Source organism: Lepisma saccharinum, chromosome 30 (genome assembly GCF_977018435.1).
Source record: "Lepisma saccharinum chromosome 30, izLepSacc3.1, whole genome shotgun sequence".
Lineage (NCBI taxonomy): Eukaryota > Metazoa > Arthropoda > Insecta > Zygentoma > Lepismatidae > Lepisma > Lepisma saccharinum.
The window spans coordinates 11333572-11351982 of record NC_139258.1 but is presented as its reverse complement, the minus strand read 5'-3'; the positions used below and the strand labels follow the sequence as shown (position 1 = coordinate 11351982).

At 41.4% G+C, this 18411-nt stretch overlaps 2 protein-coding genes across 2 annotated transcripts in view; one reads left to right on the top strand and one right to left on the bottom strand.

Moving 5' to 3' along the window:
* Window positions 1-18411, top strand: part of LOC145981733 (uncharacterized) — a 606033-nt gene that overhangs the window by 334333 nt on the left and 253289 nt on the right. The gene's annotated exons all lie outside the window — the stretch shown is intronic.
* Window positions 5322-6044, bottom strand: LOC145981734 (uncharacterized). The gene has a single exon (XM_083115143.1). The coding sequence runs from the start codon at window positions 6042-6044 to the stop codon at window positions 5322-5324; it is 723 nt and encodes a 240-aa protein (XP_082971269.1).

The following is an 18411-nucleotide window of genomic DNA, read 5'->3' as shown; positions in this document are numbered from 1 at the left end:
ATGGAAAATTAAGAAAGAGGGGTGACAGACAAAGAGATCAGCCCTAACCAGCGAAGGGGAGCTCATCAAAAATATTTCCTTCATCCCCTTGAACCCATCCTCATAAATTCCTTAGTGATATGACTTTTCATTCTGTATGTATGTATGTGTATTTTTCTTCCTTTCTCTCTTCCTCTTCTTTCTATTTCTGTTCATCTATCTCCATCTTTCACTTTCTGTCAATGTCTGTTCCTCTCACAACCGAAGTTCCTGGTTGGAATTCTGGCGTGGGCATAGGTATCCTTTGTGAGTGACTCATCAATTTCATCACATAAACACTCATCCTCATCGTTGCGAATAACCAAAAGTGGAATAAAAGCGACGCTAAATAACAAAAGTATAGTTTCTCTCCAGTTATCCCACTGTCTTCTCTTGGGTGTCCCGACAGAACGTACCAGCGACAAAACGTACCACCTGGGTTTTTGCGATAAAACGTACCACTCAGATAAACACCTACCTTCAAAATATTTACTCCGCGACAAAACGTAGCACTTCAAGGAAAGCGCTTGAACTTAAAATCAAAAGAGAATAAAGTGGTTAGTGGCCCGTTGAGTGATCACGTTTGTGGAGTCCCGAATGATGCTCAGATGTGAAGAAGTCGTATGCAAGAGGCGAAGGAAGACACGCCAATTACCAAGATTTACAACCAAGGAAAGGAAAGGGGAAAGAAATATGCGCGAAGGAAGGACGGGGAAAGGAATATGCGCGAAGGAAAGCACCGTGGAAAGGAATATGCACAAAGAAAGGACCGTGAAAGAAATATGCGCGAAGGAAAGGACAGGGAAAGGAATATGCGCGAAGGAAAGCACCGTGGAAAGGAATATGCACAAAGAAAGGACCGTGAAAGAAATATGCGGGAAGGAAAGGACAGGGAAAGGAATATGCGCGAAGGAAAGCACCGTGGAAAGGAATATGCGCAAAAGAAAGAACCGTGAAAGAAATATGCGCGAAAGAAAGGACGGGGAAAGGAATATGCGCGAAGGAAAGCACCGTGGAAAGGAATATGCACAAAGAAAGGACCGTGAAAGAAATATGCGCGAAGGAAAGAACGGGGGAAAGGAATATGCGCGAAGGAAAGAACGGGCGAAAGGATTATGCGCGAAGGAAAGCACCGTGGAAAGGAATATGACCAAAAGAAAGGACCGTGGAAAGAAATATGCGCGAAGGAAAGGAAGGGGGAAAGAAATATGCGCGAAGGAAAGCATCGTGGAAAGTAATATGCGCAAAAGAAAGGACCGTGAAAGAAATATGCGCGAAGGAAAGGACGGGGAAAGGAATATGCGCGAAGGAAAGGAAAGGGAAAGGAATATGCGCAAAGGAAAGGAAGGGGAAAAATATGCGCGAAGGAAAGGACAGGGGAAAGGAATATGCGCGAAGGAAAGAACGGGCGAAAGGATTATGCGCGAAGGAAAGCACCGTGGAAAGGAATATGAGCAAAAGAAAGGACCGTGGAAAGAAATATGCGCGAAGGAAAGGAAGGGGGAAAGAAATATCCGCGAAGGAAAGCATCGTGGAAAGTAATATGCGCAAAAGAAAGGACGGGGGAATGGAATATGCGCGAAGAAAGGACAGAGGAAAGGAAAATGCGGGAAGGAAAGGAAGGGGGAGGAATATGCGCGAAGGAAAGGACAGTGGAAAGGAATATGCACGAAAGAAAGGACGGGTGAAAGGGATATGCGCGATGGAAACTACCGGGGAAAGGAATATGGGCGATAGAAAGGACGGGGGAATGGAATATGTGCGAAGGAAAGGAAGGGGGGAAAGTAATATGCTCAGATGTGAAGAAGCATCTGCAAGAGGCGAAGAAAAGGGTTCGAGAGGAAGACACGCCAATTACCAAGATTTAGAACGATACTTTAGGCAACCTACACGACAAAGGTTAGGGTAGGTTAGGTTAAGCTAGGTTAGAACTGACACAACTAAAACGAAAATCGAAAAAAAAGACGAAAAGATAAAAGAAAATAAAAAATTTGGACGACAGCCCAGTCCAAAGCGTGGCGTGGATAAAGTGTGATGGAAATCAGCAAAACCATCAAGTGGTACGTTTTGTCGCATCGCAAATATTTTTAGACTCATTAGAAGACCCTACGCAGGTAGCCGGTCAGGTGGTAGGTACGTTCGGTCGCGTATTCCTCTCTATCATTTCATTCTCCTGTGCACCTGCGACTTTGCCTACTAAACATGAATCTGGAAATTTGGATGTGCAAAACTCAGAGCGTAGCTACGCCCCTGATATGGGGACCACCTCCTCAAAGTGGTTAACTGTTAACTTTAAAGCAGTGATGTGCGTCTACTCGTAAACAACGATAGTCTACATTCTACACGTAGATTACGTAATCTATGTAAACAACATGGCGAAAGGTTATAACTTAGCGAAGGGTTTTGTGGAATTAAAAGAAAATTATACTGCGTATTAGTTGCTGATGTGTAAGGATAACTTTTCATACTCTTTCTTCCAATTTGGAACAATTTCTCACCTAGGAAGAAACCTAATATTGGAAATATTCTAGTGTTTTATGGGGAAAATACCACTCTTGCCTCGCGACTGCCATCTGTTGTTGTTTTTTACATACTATTTATCTTCGTCCATAGTTGATAATAGAAGAGAAGAGAAATTTTGTTGTAAATAGGGTTCTTTTCATTTCGTTAGGAACCAATATAGTTGAAAATGTCACTTTCCTTTCATGAAACCCTTGAAAATTAATTTTAATGCACTTTAGATTGTCTACGTAGTCTATGTAAACTACAACCCAATGTAATCTACGAGTAGATTACGTGTAGACAACGCATGTAGACCTAAACGTATAGTCTACGGCACATCACTGCTTTAAAGGCTTTATGGAAACATTGGTAATCGCCATGGGTTCAGATATGAAGTATGCAACGGCGAAATGGTCAAAGGAGGCATTCGTTTTGGAGGAAAACAGATTTGTTTGTTGTTGCATTTTTTCTCCTCGCTGCATTTCCACCTCCCGGAATGGTCGAAAGGAATTCGTTCCCGCGTTTGAAAGTTCAGCGAGGAATGTGCGACCAATTTAACTTAATTCCAAAGCCGGACTTTTCCTGAAGCTCGGTCCATTTTGTTCTCTTTGTTTACCAACGCGAAAGTTAGGCGTTCCTCCCTTTCTCCTGCCCCCCTTCCCCCATCAGAGCCCCCTCCCCTCTCTCTCTCCACGGTGATGCAGCCTGTGTTAGCTGCAGCCACTCTATGGACGGGTACAGGTCAGCAAAGTGGCCAAGCCGCTTAACGCCACATTAGTTTTTCGAAAAGCGTGGTCAAAAAGTTCGAGGAATTTGTAAATTAAAGGTCCACTTCTCCAACATTTTTTTTTTCATGAATTCACGTATAAAGCCTATTCAGGGGCTACTTCATCGTTTTTATTCTCCCTCAGCTTTTTTCTAAAAAAAATTAACAAGCTAATTTGGTGTAATTTGAATATCATCAATTTCATATCCTAAGTATTCAACTTTTCACATTCAGTTTTCTTGCTCCAAGAGTTTTGAGTACTTTGTAAAACATGTGTAAATAAATACTGATATTCGTTTAAAGTCAATCGAATCATAAATCTCAGCAAATTACAATAATAAATATATTACTTTATAAGCCAGATTTAAGTGGGGATTGAATGTTCCCTTATAATGATGGCATGAGCTTGTAAGTTGATGACAAGTTGTCACAGAATACGAAACAAATTGATGTATTTATGTTCGGGATGTAGGTTAACACTGCTATGCAGAAAAAAATAATTCCCCTGAATTGGATCTCACCTCATTCAACATCGATCGAAACAGAACTAAATGTGCTGTGTTTTATTGCACTAAGACTGAAATTAACTCCCCCGAACTGATATATTACTCTCGAGATTTCAGTTCATTGAACTGAAATTAGTTCTTGTGTCGAACTTGTATTACTTAGAAACAGATCCCTTCCCAACAGAACTGAAACAAACTTGGCCAGTTCCGCGAAACAGAGACCTAATGCTAGACTTTCAGTTCTGATTCAAGTCTAAAACACTTTCTATTGTTTTGTTACGAGTAATCTACTTATAAGAATACGGAGAGAGGGCATCACCGACATATCAAAGAATTAGAGGTAAAAGTGCTAGACATATGGTAGAAAGACTTGAATTCATTAGAAAATCAAGTGCATTACATTAGAATGCATTAACTAAGCTACTTGAACCCAATATGACCTACTTAAATTTTCGATTGTTTCTAATGATGTACAAAATCAGAAAGATAAAACTAATCACTTGATTAATAAGAGGGAACATTTCTGGACGTTTACTGAAAGTTTGGAGTCTACCTCGAAGAGCATAATTCCAGTGAAGATTTTTTTAAAAAGTAAGGTGTAGACCATATTGGATGCACCCGAAAGTCAACTTCGACATTGCCCTACCAGGGTTTTGATGGAGCCGAGATGTAGCTTACTGGTGATATGTCTTTACCGGCTTGAACATACAAACATCAAGAGGCTGCAATGCGTGGGTTGGCAAGAGCAACACTTCGACGTTACATTTCTCACACCAATCAGCAACAGCGAGAGTTTTATGCGAACGATGTCCGTCCATAATTAAAATCACTTTACCTGGACTTCTAAGCAGTGATGTGCCGTAGACTATAAGTTTACGTCTACACGCTTTGTCTACACGTAATCTACGCGTAGATTACATTGGTTTGTAGTTTACATATACTACGTAGACAATCTAAAGTGCATTTAAAATAATTTTCAAGGGTTTCATGAAAGGAAAGTGACATTTTCAACTGTATTGGTTCCTAACGAAATGAAAAGAACCCTATTTACAACAAAATTTCTCTTCTCTTCTATCATCAACTATAGAGGAAGATAAATAGTATGCAAAAAACAACAACAGATGGCAGTCGTGAGGCAAGAGTGCTCTTTTTCTCATAAAACACTAGAATATTTGCTATATTAGGTTTCTTACTAGGTGAGAAATTGTTTGAATTTGGAGGAAAGAGTATGAAAAGTTCTCTTCACACATCAGCAACTGATACACAGTATAATTTTCTTTTAATTCCACGGCGCCCTTTGCTAAGTTATCACCTTTCGCCATGTTGTTTACATAGATTACGTAATCTACGTGTATAAAATAGTCTACGTGTAGAATGTAGACTATCGTTGTTTACGCGTAGACGCACATCACTGCTTCTAAGCCTGTTGAAATGTTCCAGCCACTTCATGAACGCTTCCTCATTTACCCACCCTGATTCAGTCATACACACTTCGGATCCTGGTGGCATATCATCTCGAAATTCGTCCCTTATTCTCTTACCCTTAAAAATAATAAACGGTACACTCCTGTTGCGGATGCACATGTGAGTAGTGTCACGGTTTCCGCGCGTTCTACACTTGTTAGCGATGTTACACCGCGAGAGCCCTTACGAGCAACAATGTTGGGTGGCTTGTTGTTTAATGGCAGCCCACTTTCATCCTGGTTATAAATGCACTCTGGCTTACCTTCCAGTTTACATCCTCTAATAAGATTTTTCAACTGAGTGTGAAAGTTCGAAACATTTTCTCGCGTCATGCTATTCATTCTTGCACGAGAAAGACCTTCGGCTTTCCGAATAGAAAGTTCCGGGTGTATTTTCATAAATCCCTGGAACCAATCAATGCCGGCCATTTCGGATTCCTCGTTGTAATTGTTTGGAATCCCTCGCTGAGTCACATACTTATAGGCATACTCACGCACGCTCCTCGGTGTCAAACCAAATCCCCTTTTGGACAGGTAGACTAGACGCACAACTGGAGCTGCTTCAGTGTCTGGAGGTATCACTGGTTGACGTCCAACATTATGCACTGGAACATTTTCAGGCGCTGAAGTTCTTCTTTGAAGGGTTGTAAATGGGGCACCAAACACATTCGAGGCTTTCCGTATTGAATATTGCCCTTCTCTAACAGCAGTTACAGCTTCTTCCATAGCTACAACCGACCAGGAACTATAAGGACCATGAGCAGTTTTCCGAATGTAGTTACGAGGCATCTCAAACAAAACAAAACGTTGCTATAGCCTCCATTAAAGCATACGTACACATGTGTTGTGCTACAGATTAGGCTGCTGATGATCATACATAGACAGACTGATTTATTTAAGTATAGATATACCTGCTGGATCGCTCCAGTTATTTCAAAACAATCAAACAGACAGGAGAATTCGAATGATCCGATTTACCCTGAAATACACCTTATCAAAAACCTATTTTTTGTTGGCACTGATTTCTGTGTTTTGTTTAAACTTATCACAAGATCTGGTGAGGCATGATTAATTCAATGAAATATTACAATTGAAAATAAAATTTACTTAACAAGCAATGAATAGAAGCTTATTCCACGACAATGAAAACTTACATCGGCTGCTTTTTTGTCCGCACAAAAATGCACAAATTGAAACAATATAGTCTGGAACTCTTCTGGCGCCAAATAAACAATGGATTCTGGCAGTTCTCGTTTCTTCTGAGAGGTGGCAGCACAATGCACACCGCAATGACGCAAAAACTTCATTTCTTGTGTCTGTAAAACTGAGTTCTTTTCAGCCGATCCGATTTCCCCCATGATCCGATTTCCCCCTACCTACCCTATTTTTTGCTTCGTTGTAAACAGGACTATAGATTAAAATCTAAACTAAGTGCATTGTTGTAAACAATGCGGCGATTGGATTCCAAAACTGAGGTTAGGGCAAGGACAGTTTACTTCCCCGTGGTCGATAAGGTTTAGCATAGTTCAGGGGGAAAATTGGCAAGACGTAGGGGTGCAATTGCTCCCTTAATCGCCGCCACTGATTGTAAAGTACAAATTATTAGCTATCATAATATGGACTAGAAATATCAACACCTATTCACTTCCATATGCAGTATAAGATTGCAGGTGAAACACACCTATAGGTACAGCCAACAGATCCAATCATGTCATTCTGACAGTCTAAATGACATACTAACGTCATCTGTTGAATTAACCTTGTAACTACTTGGAAACAGCAAACAGGCCATTTTGGGAGTAGGCCATATTAGGTTCAGGTACCTTACTTAATGCTTTAATGTAATTCTATTTCGAATTCTTAGGTGTGTTAGTGCTGCCATCTATTGTTGTTTTCGTAACTAGGTTGCCATTGTCATTGCCCGCTACGATCCTTCCTGCCTCGGCGCTTCGCCGTCGCAAATACGATTTTTTTGTGCTCGCTGAGACTGCACTTTTCTCCGCTAGAGGCGCTCAACTCTGACCAGTGCCGGGCGGACTTTGCATGCTTGCCTGTGTCCATTTATGATGGTAGTAAGTGTATGTTTAATTATTATGTTGTGTACGAAGTTAGTTACGTATGTTTACTGTTGTTACGTAGTGAACTTCTTTTAAAACAAGTTGAAACAAGAACTGCCGTAAAAGGTTAACTATTTAGAAGCAGTAGTTTAATTTTAGCGGTAAAACGCTGCAAAGTGCATGTGCTTATCATGAATGATTAGTACTGTTAACCTGGGATAGGTTCCCAAAGAAACTTAGAATATTTATATGAAATTATTTGCCTCTCACGTGGATGTCTAGTCGCTAGGGCTTCAGACTACCACGTGGGTGACCCGGCTCGATTCCGTGTTTGGTCATCTCGTGTAAAATTTTCCATTGGTGTTCCTGCATAACAGGGTCAGGTACCTTACGTAATGTTTTAATGTAATATCGCGGCGATGATGATAACTAGTTTATCCTTGAGGTGTGCAGTCAGAGCTTGTGTCCCTACGGTTCGAAAGGCTGCTCGCTTCCAAGCGACACTTGTGGTTTGTCGCCTCGGTATGAAATATCTCTCAAGGATACTATTTATTTTCTAATAACATAGAAAATAATACTTTATTACACAATCCAACACCTGACGTCCGGAATCACATTGCGATGTTTCTTCTTGTGTTATGCATGCTATTTATATACTTTATTTTACTCTTTTTTTTCCAAATTAATGCCATCACTTGTGCAAAAAAGATTCGATATTTACATCTTGGTCTATGTTGTGTGTAACTGGTTCAGTAGATTTTTTCTACAATGATATATGCGAGTATCATATCTCTTTTACCTGTTTTATCTGAAAAGACTGATTGCAAGTGGCAAATAAAAGTAGGAACAATATTTCTCGCAAATACTTGTGTTTCCTGTTCACATCTGAATCTAGAAATGAAATTTGTACTCTCCTCCTGAAGCAAAGGGCTTAACTCGTACAGCGCGCCATCTCCCGTCAGTCCCCAGAGGCTCGTGGGACAGTCCGAATATCGTGTTCACACAAAATGTGGTTGCTTTGTAGACAGTAAGAAGTACAGTACGAGAAGAGTGAGTCATTCTCCTCTGATAGAGATGCAATCAGAAAATCAGCATCTCCTCCCCTTCTACTGGTTTCCGTAATCCTCTTTTCGTCCTACACGCTTGGAAGCTCTTTCCTCATTTAGCACCCCTTTCCTTTTCACCAAATACACCGTTCGTCATTCGATGGACGAAATCGGATGGAGACATTTCACAGTTCTCCGAGCTTGCGGGTAATTCATGTTAGGAGTAATTTCCGATTCGAAAATTTGGTTTATTCCGCGTGGGAGCGAGTTTCGTCTTCCAAAACGACGGATAGATGCTGCTAGCAGCTCATATACAAGGTTTCATGAAAAATACGTTATTCAATCATACAAATTGCTGACTTTTTGCTGCAAAAACTCGAGGAAATCGTTATAGCTTAAAAAATGTACCGTAATTTTTGTTAGGTTTGGGAGTCTCAGCAATTGTGTAACTGTGATGTGTGGCCCAACAAGTACAGTTACAGAATTATGTTTAATGAAAATCAAGGAACCAAGCTACCTTGTAAGCCAAAACCGTCACAAATCGATGAAGTGTTTTCTGAAGTGAATGATTCGATTATGCTTGTGTTCCGCTTGCACGGTGTTTTAAAGTATATAATGAAAGGATTGCTGGAATGTCGTCATTCCGGTGAAATATCTTTAACTTATCGCTTCAGTCATTGAGGATATTCAGTGGGGCTCCGATCTAGCGCCCGACGGTCAGTGACGACGCCAGGACCACAAAACATCATGCGGGCAAATTATTCTAACAGTGGATCGTTAATGACAACGCTGATTAGTGAAAGTAATTGAAAGGTGATTGAAGAAAACTGACAGTTCTTGTGGATGCATCGCGGTTTCTTACTTTTCAGGGACTTTCTTATCAAGATGATGATGAGTCTGAGGCGAGCCTTAACAGAGGATTTCTTCGAACTCTTCAAGTTCATTTCAAAATGAGGCGATATTATTCGGAATTGTATTGCACTTGAACCTTAAAATGCAAATTACATTCGCTCACAATTCGACTCAAAACAAATGTATCTGCCTAATGTAGCAAAATAAGACAGGAAGTGGAAGAGGCGAATCCATTCGCATTGATGACAGATGAAACAAAATACATAGGGAGGAAGAGTAACAATTTCATACATCGGAGACGCATATCTTCAATTTTACACAAGAAACTACTTACGGAAATGAGTTTCTCGAAGGTTTACAACGTTCGTCGAGGTATTTTCTTTCATCGTGGAATATGTTTGACCGGGAAATCATGTATTTTCAAGAGAAATATCTCACCGACGCACAATTGCCATTGCTTTCATTTGCTTGCCTTATGACAACCGGATGCTGCATACGTTTGATGACGTAAGCCCCTGTCAGTGTTTCAACCCCTTTTTTTAACTATGCTTGCCTAACGTAACCAGACCTAACCTAACCTTATCGGAAATGGTTCGTGGGGCTATCCGTGAATGGTTTGTGGGGCTATCCGTGAATGGTTCGTGGGGCTATCCGTCAGCTACCCGGGCTATACGTCAGCTACCCGTGCATAATGTATAATTTCCACCGGTGACGAACACGATAGTAGGTATTTTTCGGTGAAGAAGGTTGAAACACTGCATACCCACAACGTGAGTCAAGATGTACCCGCCATAGTGTGTGTTCCTAGCGTCGTCGCCTTGTAATCAAGAGGTCCCGGGTTCGATTCCAGGTGGAGGCACATAGTGGTTCGGATCTTACTTTAAACTGTAGGTCCAGTCCCGATTAGCCTTACTGTGCATAAAGTGGACTTAAAACAAGAAATCAATCCAATATTGTGTGTTCCGGAAGCGAAGAAAGGAATAAAAAAAAACACTCAGAATGTGAAATATTGTGTTTGTTTTCGTGTAAAAAGCATAATGGCACCTTGAACTATGTTCCACAATACACAATTGCTAAGTACGAACCAAGCGAAACACAAAATATCAGATTTTAATGTGTCTGTTTTATGAAACTTTTACCGGGAAGAAGGAACAGGTGTCAATTGTCTGATATTTGTATCGCGGGCTGAAAAAGAACGTTTTTTTATGATTTGCCGCTCTTCCATTAAGAACTTTTTCCCAAAGAACTCCATAGGTGCATGTAATTGTGTAGCACAAACATACTTTGGAGTGGTAGAGTTAGAGGTCCACCAGGGTCAGAACATTTCTTGAATTATGTGGAAACTGCAACCTTTTTCAGATTTTTATTCCTGTGATATTATTTCCCTGAATGGTGAACTGCTGATTTAGCCCAAAACTCTTCAGCGTTATGAAGATGGAACGAAAGTACTCCACTTAATGAATTTCTTCGATATCCTAGGAAAGTATAAATTGGCAAGGCTCACACTCTAGTTGTATTCTTTGTAACAATCCCAGTTTCCAATGCAGCGTGTGATAGAACCTTTTCGTGTTTGAAACCTTTGAAAAGCTTTGCTCGAAACAGGATGTTGGATGCCACCTGCCTAATTTGGCTGTCCTTGCTATTGAGTAGAAATACCAAGTCCTGGACATACCGAAGGTGGGCAATGTGTTCTCCAAAGCACATACAGCAGAATTCTCCTACAGGAGACTTTCGTAATTTCAAATACTTATAAGAAAATTAACTTCTTCCAACGTCATGTTTATTTTGCAAGAAAATTAAACTCATAGAAACATTATTTTCGTCGTTTATATTATTATCTTATAACTTTAATATTTATATCAGTAGTTTCATCTCAATAAAGACAATGAATTATAATATTATGAATGGGGAAACTACTGTAGACCATATTCTACCTCCTCCAACACTGAAATAGGCCACAAGGCAACTCACGTCACGAATAAAAAAAAAGAATTAATGTATTTATTAAGACGAATCATATGGAGATGAACTCGTAATGAAGAACTAAATTTAGGCAGTAAACGTTCACTCTGAATAAAGGACAAACACAAAACACCATACATGAATATAATAATAATTATAATAAAATAAGTATTATATATACCGTGCGTCCATTTCCTTGCGAGGTCGAGAGATCGGGAGAAGTGTGGTGGGCGGTATGTATATATATATACAGGGTGTCCACAAATTATCTTTACAACTTCAAATCTAAATAACTAAATACTGGAACGAGGTATCTCAGTTCTGTTGTCTTCATGTAAAAGAGAATCTCTCAAAGTTTTGTTTACCGGTTTTTTTTTTCAGGTACATTGAGTAAGTAGGGAAGATGTGACGTCACATTTCCACAAAATTACTACTCAACAGGAGAAGGCACAGTGTGTTTCCTTTTCTCATAAATTATTGAATAGGCATAACTGTCGAATTTGGGGGTCTCAGAAGGTTCGAGAAATCGACCGCCATAGCCCAAAGGTTAATGAGTGGATTGGGAGGAATGGTCCAATTACTTGGCCACCAAGATCACTCGACATAACCCCTTTGGATATCTTTTTATGGGGTTATGTTAAGGATATTGTGTACCGAACGCCAGTTCCCAATATTCAAGTCCTACGACAAAGGACTACTGCAGCCATCGCAACACTTGCTGAGGAGGTACTAGAGTGGACATGGCAGGAAATCGAGTATCGCCTTGATATCCTACGGACAACAAGGGGGCACACATAGAGATCCATTGAGGTGGTAAAAAATCTTTGAGAGTTTCTCTTTTAAATGAAGGAAACAGAACTGAGATACCTCGTTCCATTATTTAGTTATTTAGATTTGAAGTTGTAAAGATAATTTGTTGATACCCTGTATATATACTCTATGTGATCAAAAGTATCCGGACACACCGCGAAACGTGTGTTTATCATAGAGGGCGACACAGTACTGCCGTCTACCGCGTGGAACACATAGTCAGCGAACTCAGTAGTCTGCAGACTGTGTGAGACAGCAGTATGGGATAGTCTGAGGAACTCGTAGACTTTCAACGTGGTCAGTTGGTTGGGTGCCACTTGTGTAGGAAGTCTGTGTCTGAGATTTCCACCCTCCTACACATCCCTCTGTCCACTGTTTCCAATGTTATAGTGAAGGGATGTGTACAACCCAAAACCGTGCTGCCCAACCTCCCACGTTGACCTCCAGAGACCATCGAGTGTTGAACAGGGTCGTACAGCATTATCGTCAATCATCCATCGCCACCATCACACAGGAATTCCGAACTGCATCAGGATCTACTCCAAGCACCATTACTGTTTGGCGCAAGGTGCGGCAACTTGGTTTCCATGGCCGGGCAGCCGCCCATTAGTCAAACATCACACAGACAAATGCCAAACGCCGCCTCGTCTGGTGCAAGGAGCGTCGAAACTGAACCATAGAAAGTGGAAAACCGTTGTATGGAGTGATGAATCATAGTACACAATGTGGCGATCCGATGGTAGGGTGTGGATGTGGTGAATGCCTAGTGAACGACATCTACCAGCCTGTATAGTGCCGACAGTGGATTCGGAGGTGCCGGGGTTACAGTGTGGTCATGTTTCTCCTGGAGGGGTCCCCTTGTTGCTTTACATGGCAATGTCACGGCACAAGCTTACGTTGACATTTTAACACCTTTCATGCTGCCTACCGTCGAAGATCAGTTCGGGGATGACCATTGTGTTTTTCAACATTAACGAGCACCCGTCCATACTGCAGGGCTTGTGGGGGAGTGGTTTGACGACAACAACGTCCCACTAATGGACTGGCCTGCGCAGAGTCCTGATTTTAAACCCATAGAACATCTCTGGGATGTTTTGGAATGCCGACTTCGTGCTAGACCACACCGATCCACATCAATACCTCTTCTCATTTTGGCGCTCTGCGAGGAATGGGCTGCCATTCCTCAGAAAACCTTCCGGCACCTGATTGCAAGTATGCCTGTGAGAGTGAACGCTGTCATCAAGGCTAAGGGTGGGCCAACACCATATTGACTGCCAGTGTTCCCGATGGAGGGTTGCCCAAACTTGTACTTTATTTTGAGGTAGGTGTCCGGATACTTCTGATCACATAGAGTATATAAATACACACACACACACGTATATGTAGTGTTTTTGGGCGTTTTAATGTAACAGCCCCTATAAAAATTTTTCTCGCCCCCCCCCCCACCCAATTCCGCTCCTCGTGTCATTTTTCCCTGGCGCCGTCACTGTCGGCGGCTCCAGGTTCGAGTCCTGCCATGTGCATTGGTGTCCTGCAACTACATTTATAAATTCCATGTAATCATCTTCATGTCACGATCCACCAAAATGAACATAATTTTGTTTTTGTAAAAAGTATATAATAACCCGCTGAAGCTTATGATAATCGTATTTATATATGTTGGATATTGAAAGGATACCGTTGACTGTTGCCTCTTTATTTATTTTTTTATGTGATCAATTGGTCAGTGAAAGCACGTGATAAAGTGAGTTTGGGGGATTCGGCTTACATTCTGGTGGTGTCATAGCTTGGGGAATTGTTTAAGGGCCTTCTTGCCTCGACAAGTTATACCTTTCATACAAAAACATGAAAGGATGTAGTTTTTTAGAGGCGAGGCGTCCGGTCATCGGGAGATGCAGCGGTGACCAAGCAAAATAATGAAAATATTGCATTTTATATATTTTTGAGAAGCAGAACAGATCGAAATACGCAAGAGATTCGCCAATATTTGCGCATCGAATTGAGGCCCCAGTACTACCCTTCGCGCCGAACCCTCCCGCCAAGTTTCCTATTGAAGGCAATGGTGTTCGTCGGCCCAGCTCATCGCAGAATGGTGCGAATCTCTCTGGTCTCTGCCGGTGCCGAGAACAGCCGAACGCTTCCGAACAGGCAGGCAGGTCCAACGACCTGTACTTTCCCCCACTCTTGAAGGTCTGGGTCATAACATCCCCCTTTTTGAGCCCCCATCCCCATGGTTACAGCCACGGCAGGGTTTGTCTGAGTCGTCAAGATTCTTCCGAGTGTCCAGTGGCGTGCTCAAGGACGGGTGGTGAGGATCATAATTCTGCTTAGGCTCAATATTCTTTGAAAAAAAAAGAAGAAAGAAAAGGCAGGGAAAGATGGAAAAATGAGGACTCCAGGAATGACTACTAAAAAGTACACGTACCCCCCCCCCTGCCCCCTCTTCGAAAATCCTGGGCACACCACTCGAATGTCTGCTATTTCCACTTGTTAAGAGTAGAAGCACACATTAAACGATATGAATCTGCTTTTCATTATCAAAACAACAATTGGCGGCGAACCATAAAGGTTCTTCTTACCTTTAAACGCGACAATTGAGGTGTTTGCATTTCAGTTCCCATCATAGAGTAAGTTGGGGCAAGACTGCGCAGTTTGAGTTCATAATTTTATATTCAAGCTATGAAACTACAGACACACATGAAAAAAGCAATACACATTGCACTATCCCTTGCTAACTAACACTAAATTTCCGAGAGCTGAATGAAAAATATTTCTGCATGAAACAATTACAAAACCGTGACCATGCAAATGCGTAGTCTTACCCGCACCGCGGGGTAAGACTGCGATCAAGTTCGGGTAAGAATGCGCACTTTCTACACAAAGTCACATTTCCATAAAAAGAAACACAAATCACCTTAAAAAGTTCTTCTATCATATGGGATACATTTCTCGTGGTATTCTCACAGTAGGCACAGTGAATCCCGTCCTGCACTTCGGTTAGGAATCGCTAACACAAATCACAAATATAGGTTCCTGTTTCATACGAGGTGCAATTTTCATGCCACCACTCGTCATGTGTGGAACACTGGATCCAATCCTCTACTGGAGGATCGCTGTACTTCTCATTACAACCTGGGCAATTGTACTCTTTCTTCTGGCGTTTTCTGCTTGCTACATCTTCTTCAACAACAATGTTCCGTTTCTGTTTCCCCTGAACTTTCTTCTTACTCTTCTCAGCCAACGAGGCTTCCAAGTTGACTTTGAATGGAGATCCAGATCCAGTTAACACCTGAGACTGCCTTCCCTTTCGTCGGCGGTGCTGAATATGCTCTGCGCGTGGAAGTGGTGATACCGTATGATCCAGTATTGTTAACTCCACTTGTTGAAGGCTGCTCACCTGGAGTTTCAGCTGATGCATGAGCCACATTTGCCTGCTGTGGCACGTCATTGGTGGATGGTCCAGTATTGTTAACCCCAATTGTTGAAGACTGCTCACCTGGAGTTGGAGCTGATACATTTGTCACAGTAGAGGGATGAAACTCGTCCTCAGTGAAGATGTCTGGAAAGCTGAATGAACGTGCGCAGTCGTGCCCCGTGCTGCATTCCTGAACAGATCACGTGATGCTGCCCAGCCATTGCACAAAGCAATGGAAACTAATACACAGGTGGACTCGGCATTAACACAGCTTCTTCTATCCATCAACATCGTAATATTGTACATTCACAGTGACGTAGTACTCAAAACACATAGTACCAAAATAAATAGCAAACACCCTCAAAATCTTTTCACTTACCTCTCTCAGCACAACGAATTTCAAACGTATCTTCACCACTGTCCACAGCTAGCTACCATCTTGGACGAAGTAACGGTGGCGCAGTGGTGCCAACTGTGTGTGATTTTCACCTCGAAAAACCGGTGCGCAGTCTTACCCGCCACGCAGTCTTACCCTGCCTTACTCTATTTAATAATTCTCGTCGTATGGGATAGGATTATGTGTCTTTTGTAGTCTTAAGGTCTGTGGGATGAGCTTTTACATTGAATTAGCAGTGACTTTGGCGTTTTTCGCAGATAAATATTGCCCCCCCCCACACACACACACACACTCCGTTGAAAGATCGACCCTGATGTTTGGCAAATCTTGCGATGACTACGTAAAAATGTCACGCTTCGCCACTGTAGTTTTTCCGTAATTGGTGTCACATTTCACTGTGCACAGTTATTTAACCACTAATGATCCTAAAAAAAGAAGTACTGCTCCCTCTGTGACAAAGACGTACAGTGAAGATACACTAGAATTAAGGAGAAAACTTCTATGCACAGAAAGGATCCCATAGATTTGTGACGAGAAATGATAGCTTGCCACTAAGAGGCATGGAACTGTGTGATACTTAACCTTCTTAAAAAGTTGTAATATTGAATGCACATTTGTAGTGGTAACACTGTCGTTTGGTAATCAATGTGTCCCGGGTTCGATCCCCGATGGAAGCACATTGTGACCCTATTCTAAACGGTAGGCCCAGTCCTACAGACTTTAAAAACTGAAGGAGGCGAGGGTTCCTTTGAAAACATGGTGCATATGGCACGTGCCGATTTGGGAGGGTATTACCAGTCCGGGAACTTTAGGGTAGCACCTCCCGTACTAACGTAGCATATTAACAATAATGCGAAAAAAAGGTTCAGGTTAAATTAAGAAAAAAGACAAATATCACTGCCAAAGCATTTCTAAAGCGAGTGAATTGTTTGGAAATGTTTTTGAACGTAATGAATATTTATTAATTTCTCTCAGGATCGTGGAACACGCGCACTGCAAATAAAACAAAATTAAAGTGCTGATGGGAGTAAATAAAATATGAGCTAAATGCAAGCATTTGCAATTAGCTTTTTGTTTCAACAGTCTGCACCCCCTTTGTTGCCATCGCGACCTGTTGACTACGCAGCAATATGAAAGGCAAGAGCATCACTCGTTGCGTGGATCCTAACAGGTAACTTGGCCCTGGTAAATAATGCAACGCTGTTCCTGTTGCTTGTACAGCGACAGAAGCGGCGGCTGAAAGCAAACGCTTACGAGTAATGAATAAGGCATCAAAGAACGTGGTCTTCTCCTGGGATGTGAAATATTCAAGTAGTTTCCACTTAACGACAATAGAGACCGCCACTGCTCCATTTTCTTCGTCAGTTCCACAGATCTGTCAATGAAGCTTCTCTCGTAAGCATTCTCTGTAGCAAAAATGAGAAAAAAATGCTTTGTTTATCGTGCCGTAAGAACTATTGTTGTTCTCGTACAGGGAAGTAGGGGTAAAACTATTATATGAAATCGCTCTCACTCGTTCATTTTCTACTTTTTTTATATTCGTACTTACCTAATCTGCATTGTGAAACATTGTTTAACAAGGGATTTCGCTTTTTTTTTTAACGAAATTAGTATCTATTGTCGACATATCCAGTAATTATTGTTCGTTCTTTTCTCGCTTCCTGAACACGCAAAATGGCGGGCAAATCTTGACTAGCGTTGTGTTTCAAACGGCAAAGCAGTGTTTCAACCTTCTTAACAGAAAAATTCCCGCATAGCCCCAAAAACCATTCACGATAGCCCCACGCACCATCACGGTAAGGTTAGGTTAGGTTGATTTAGGTTGGACAATATAGTGCGTTTGGAAACATTTGCTTGGGATTACGTCATCAGATGCTTGCAACACCCGGTTCAAGTACATGGATGGAAATGCAAGCAACAGCTTATGCATCGGACGGACATTATTATAGAAAAATACTTGATTTAGCGGCCAAATACATTGAAAAATGCGAGAAAACACTTCTACGACCTTCCGAAATTGCACAGAAACTCAATTCCGTAAGTACTTTCTCCTTTAAATTTGAAGAAATTCATTTCCCGGTTATTAAATTTTTTTACCGAAGTAGGAAACACGTGTTGAAGTTTTCGGACTTGAAAGTATAATGTAAATGAAAATTAATAACTTGAAAGTGTCTTCAGCTACCCCAGAATTCTTTCGTTCACAAATTGTTCACTTACTGTTCCACCTTATAGGAAAAAATTAGCATTACACGTTACGGTTCACCATGGAATTCTAATGATTTTTGCGAAATCGAGCATGATGTCTGGTTCACATGGGTTTAACAAACCAGTGCACATATGTCAATCATTGCAAATGTTGACATGATAAGATGTCGTGGTTTATAATGTACGGAAACTTAACCGACAGATTGGCACACCAGTGGCGCAGGAACGTTTTTCATTTGGGGGGGGGGATACAAAATTCAGCCTTCCATACATAATATATACGAGTATATATACCCATATACTTCTTCAATGGGATGTACGGATTTAGGGGGTATAGTACCCCCTTCAAAAATTTGAGGGGGTACAGGTAGATTATTTCCATAACATCTTTGGCTGTTATGCATTTGAAGCT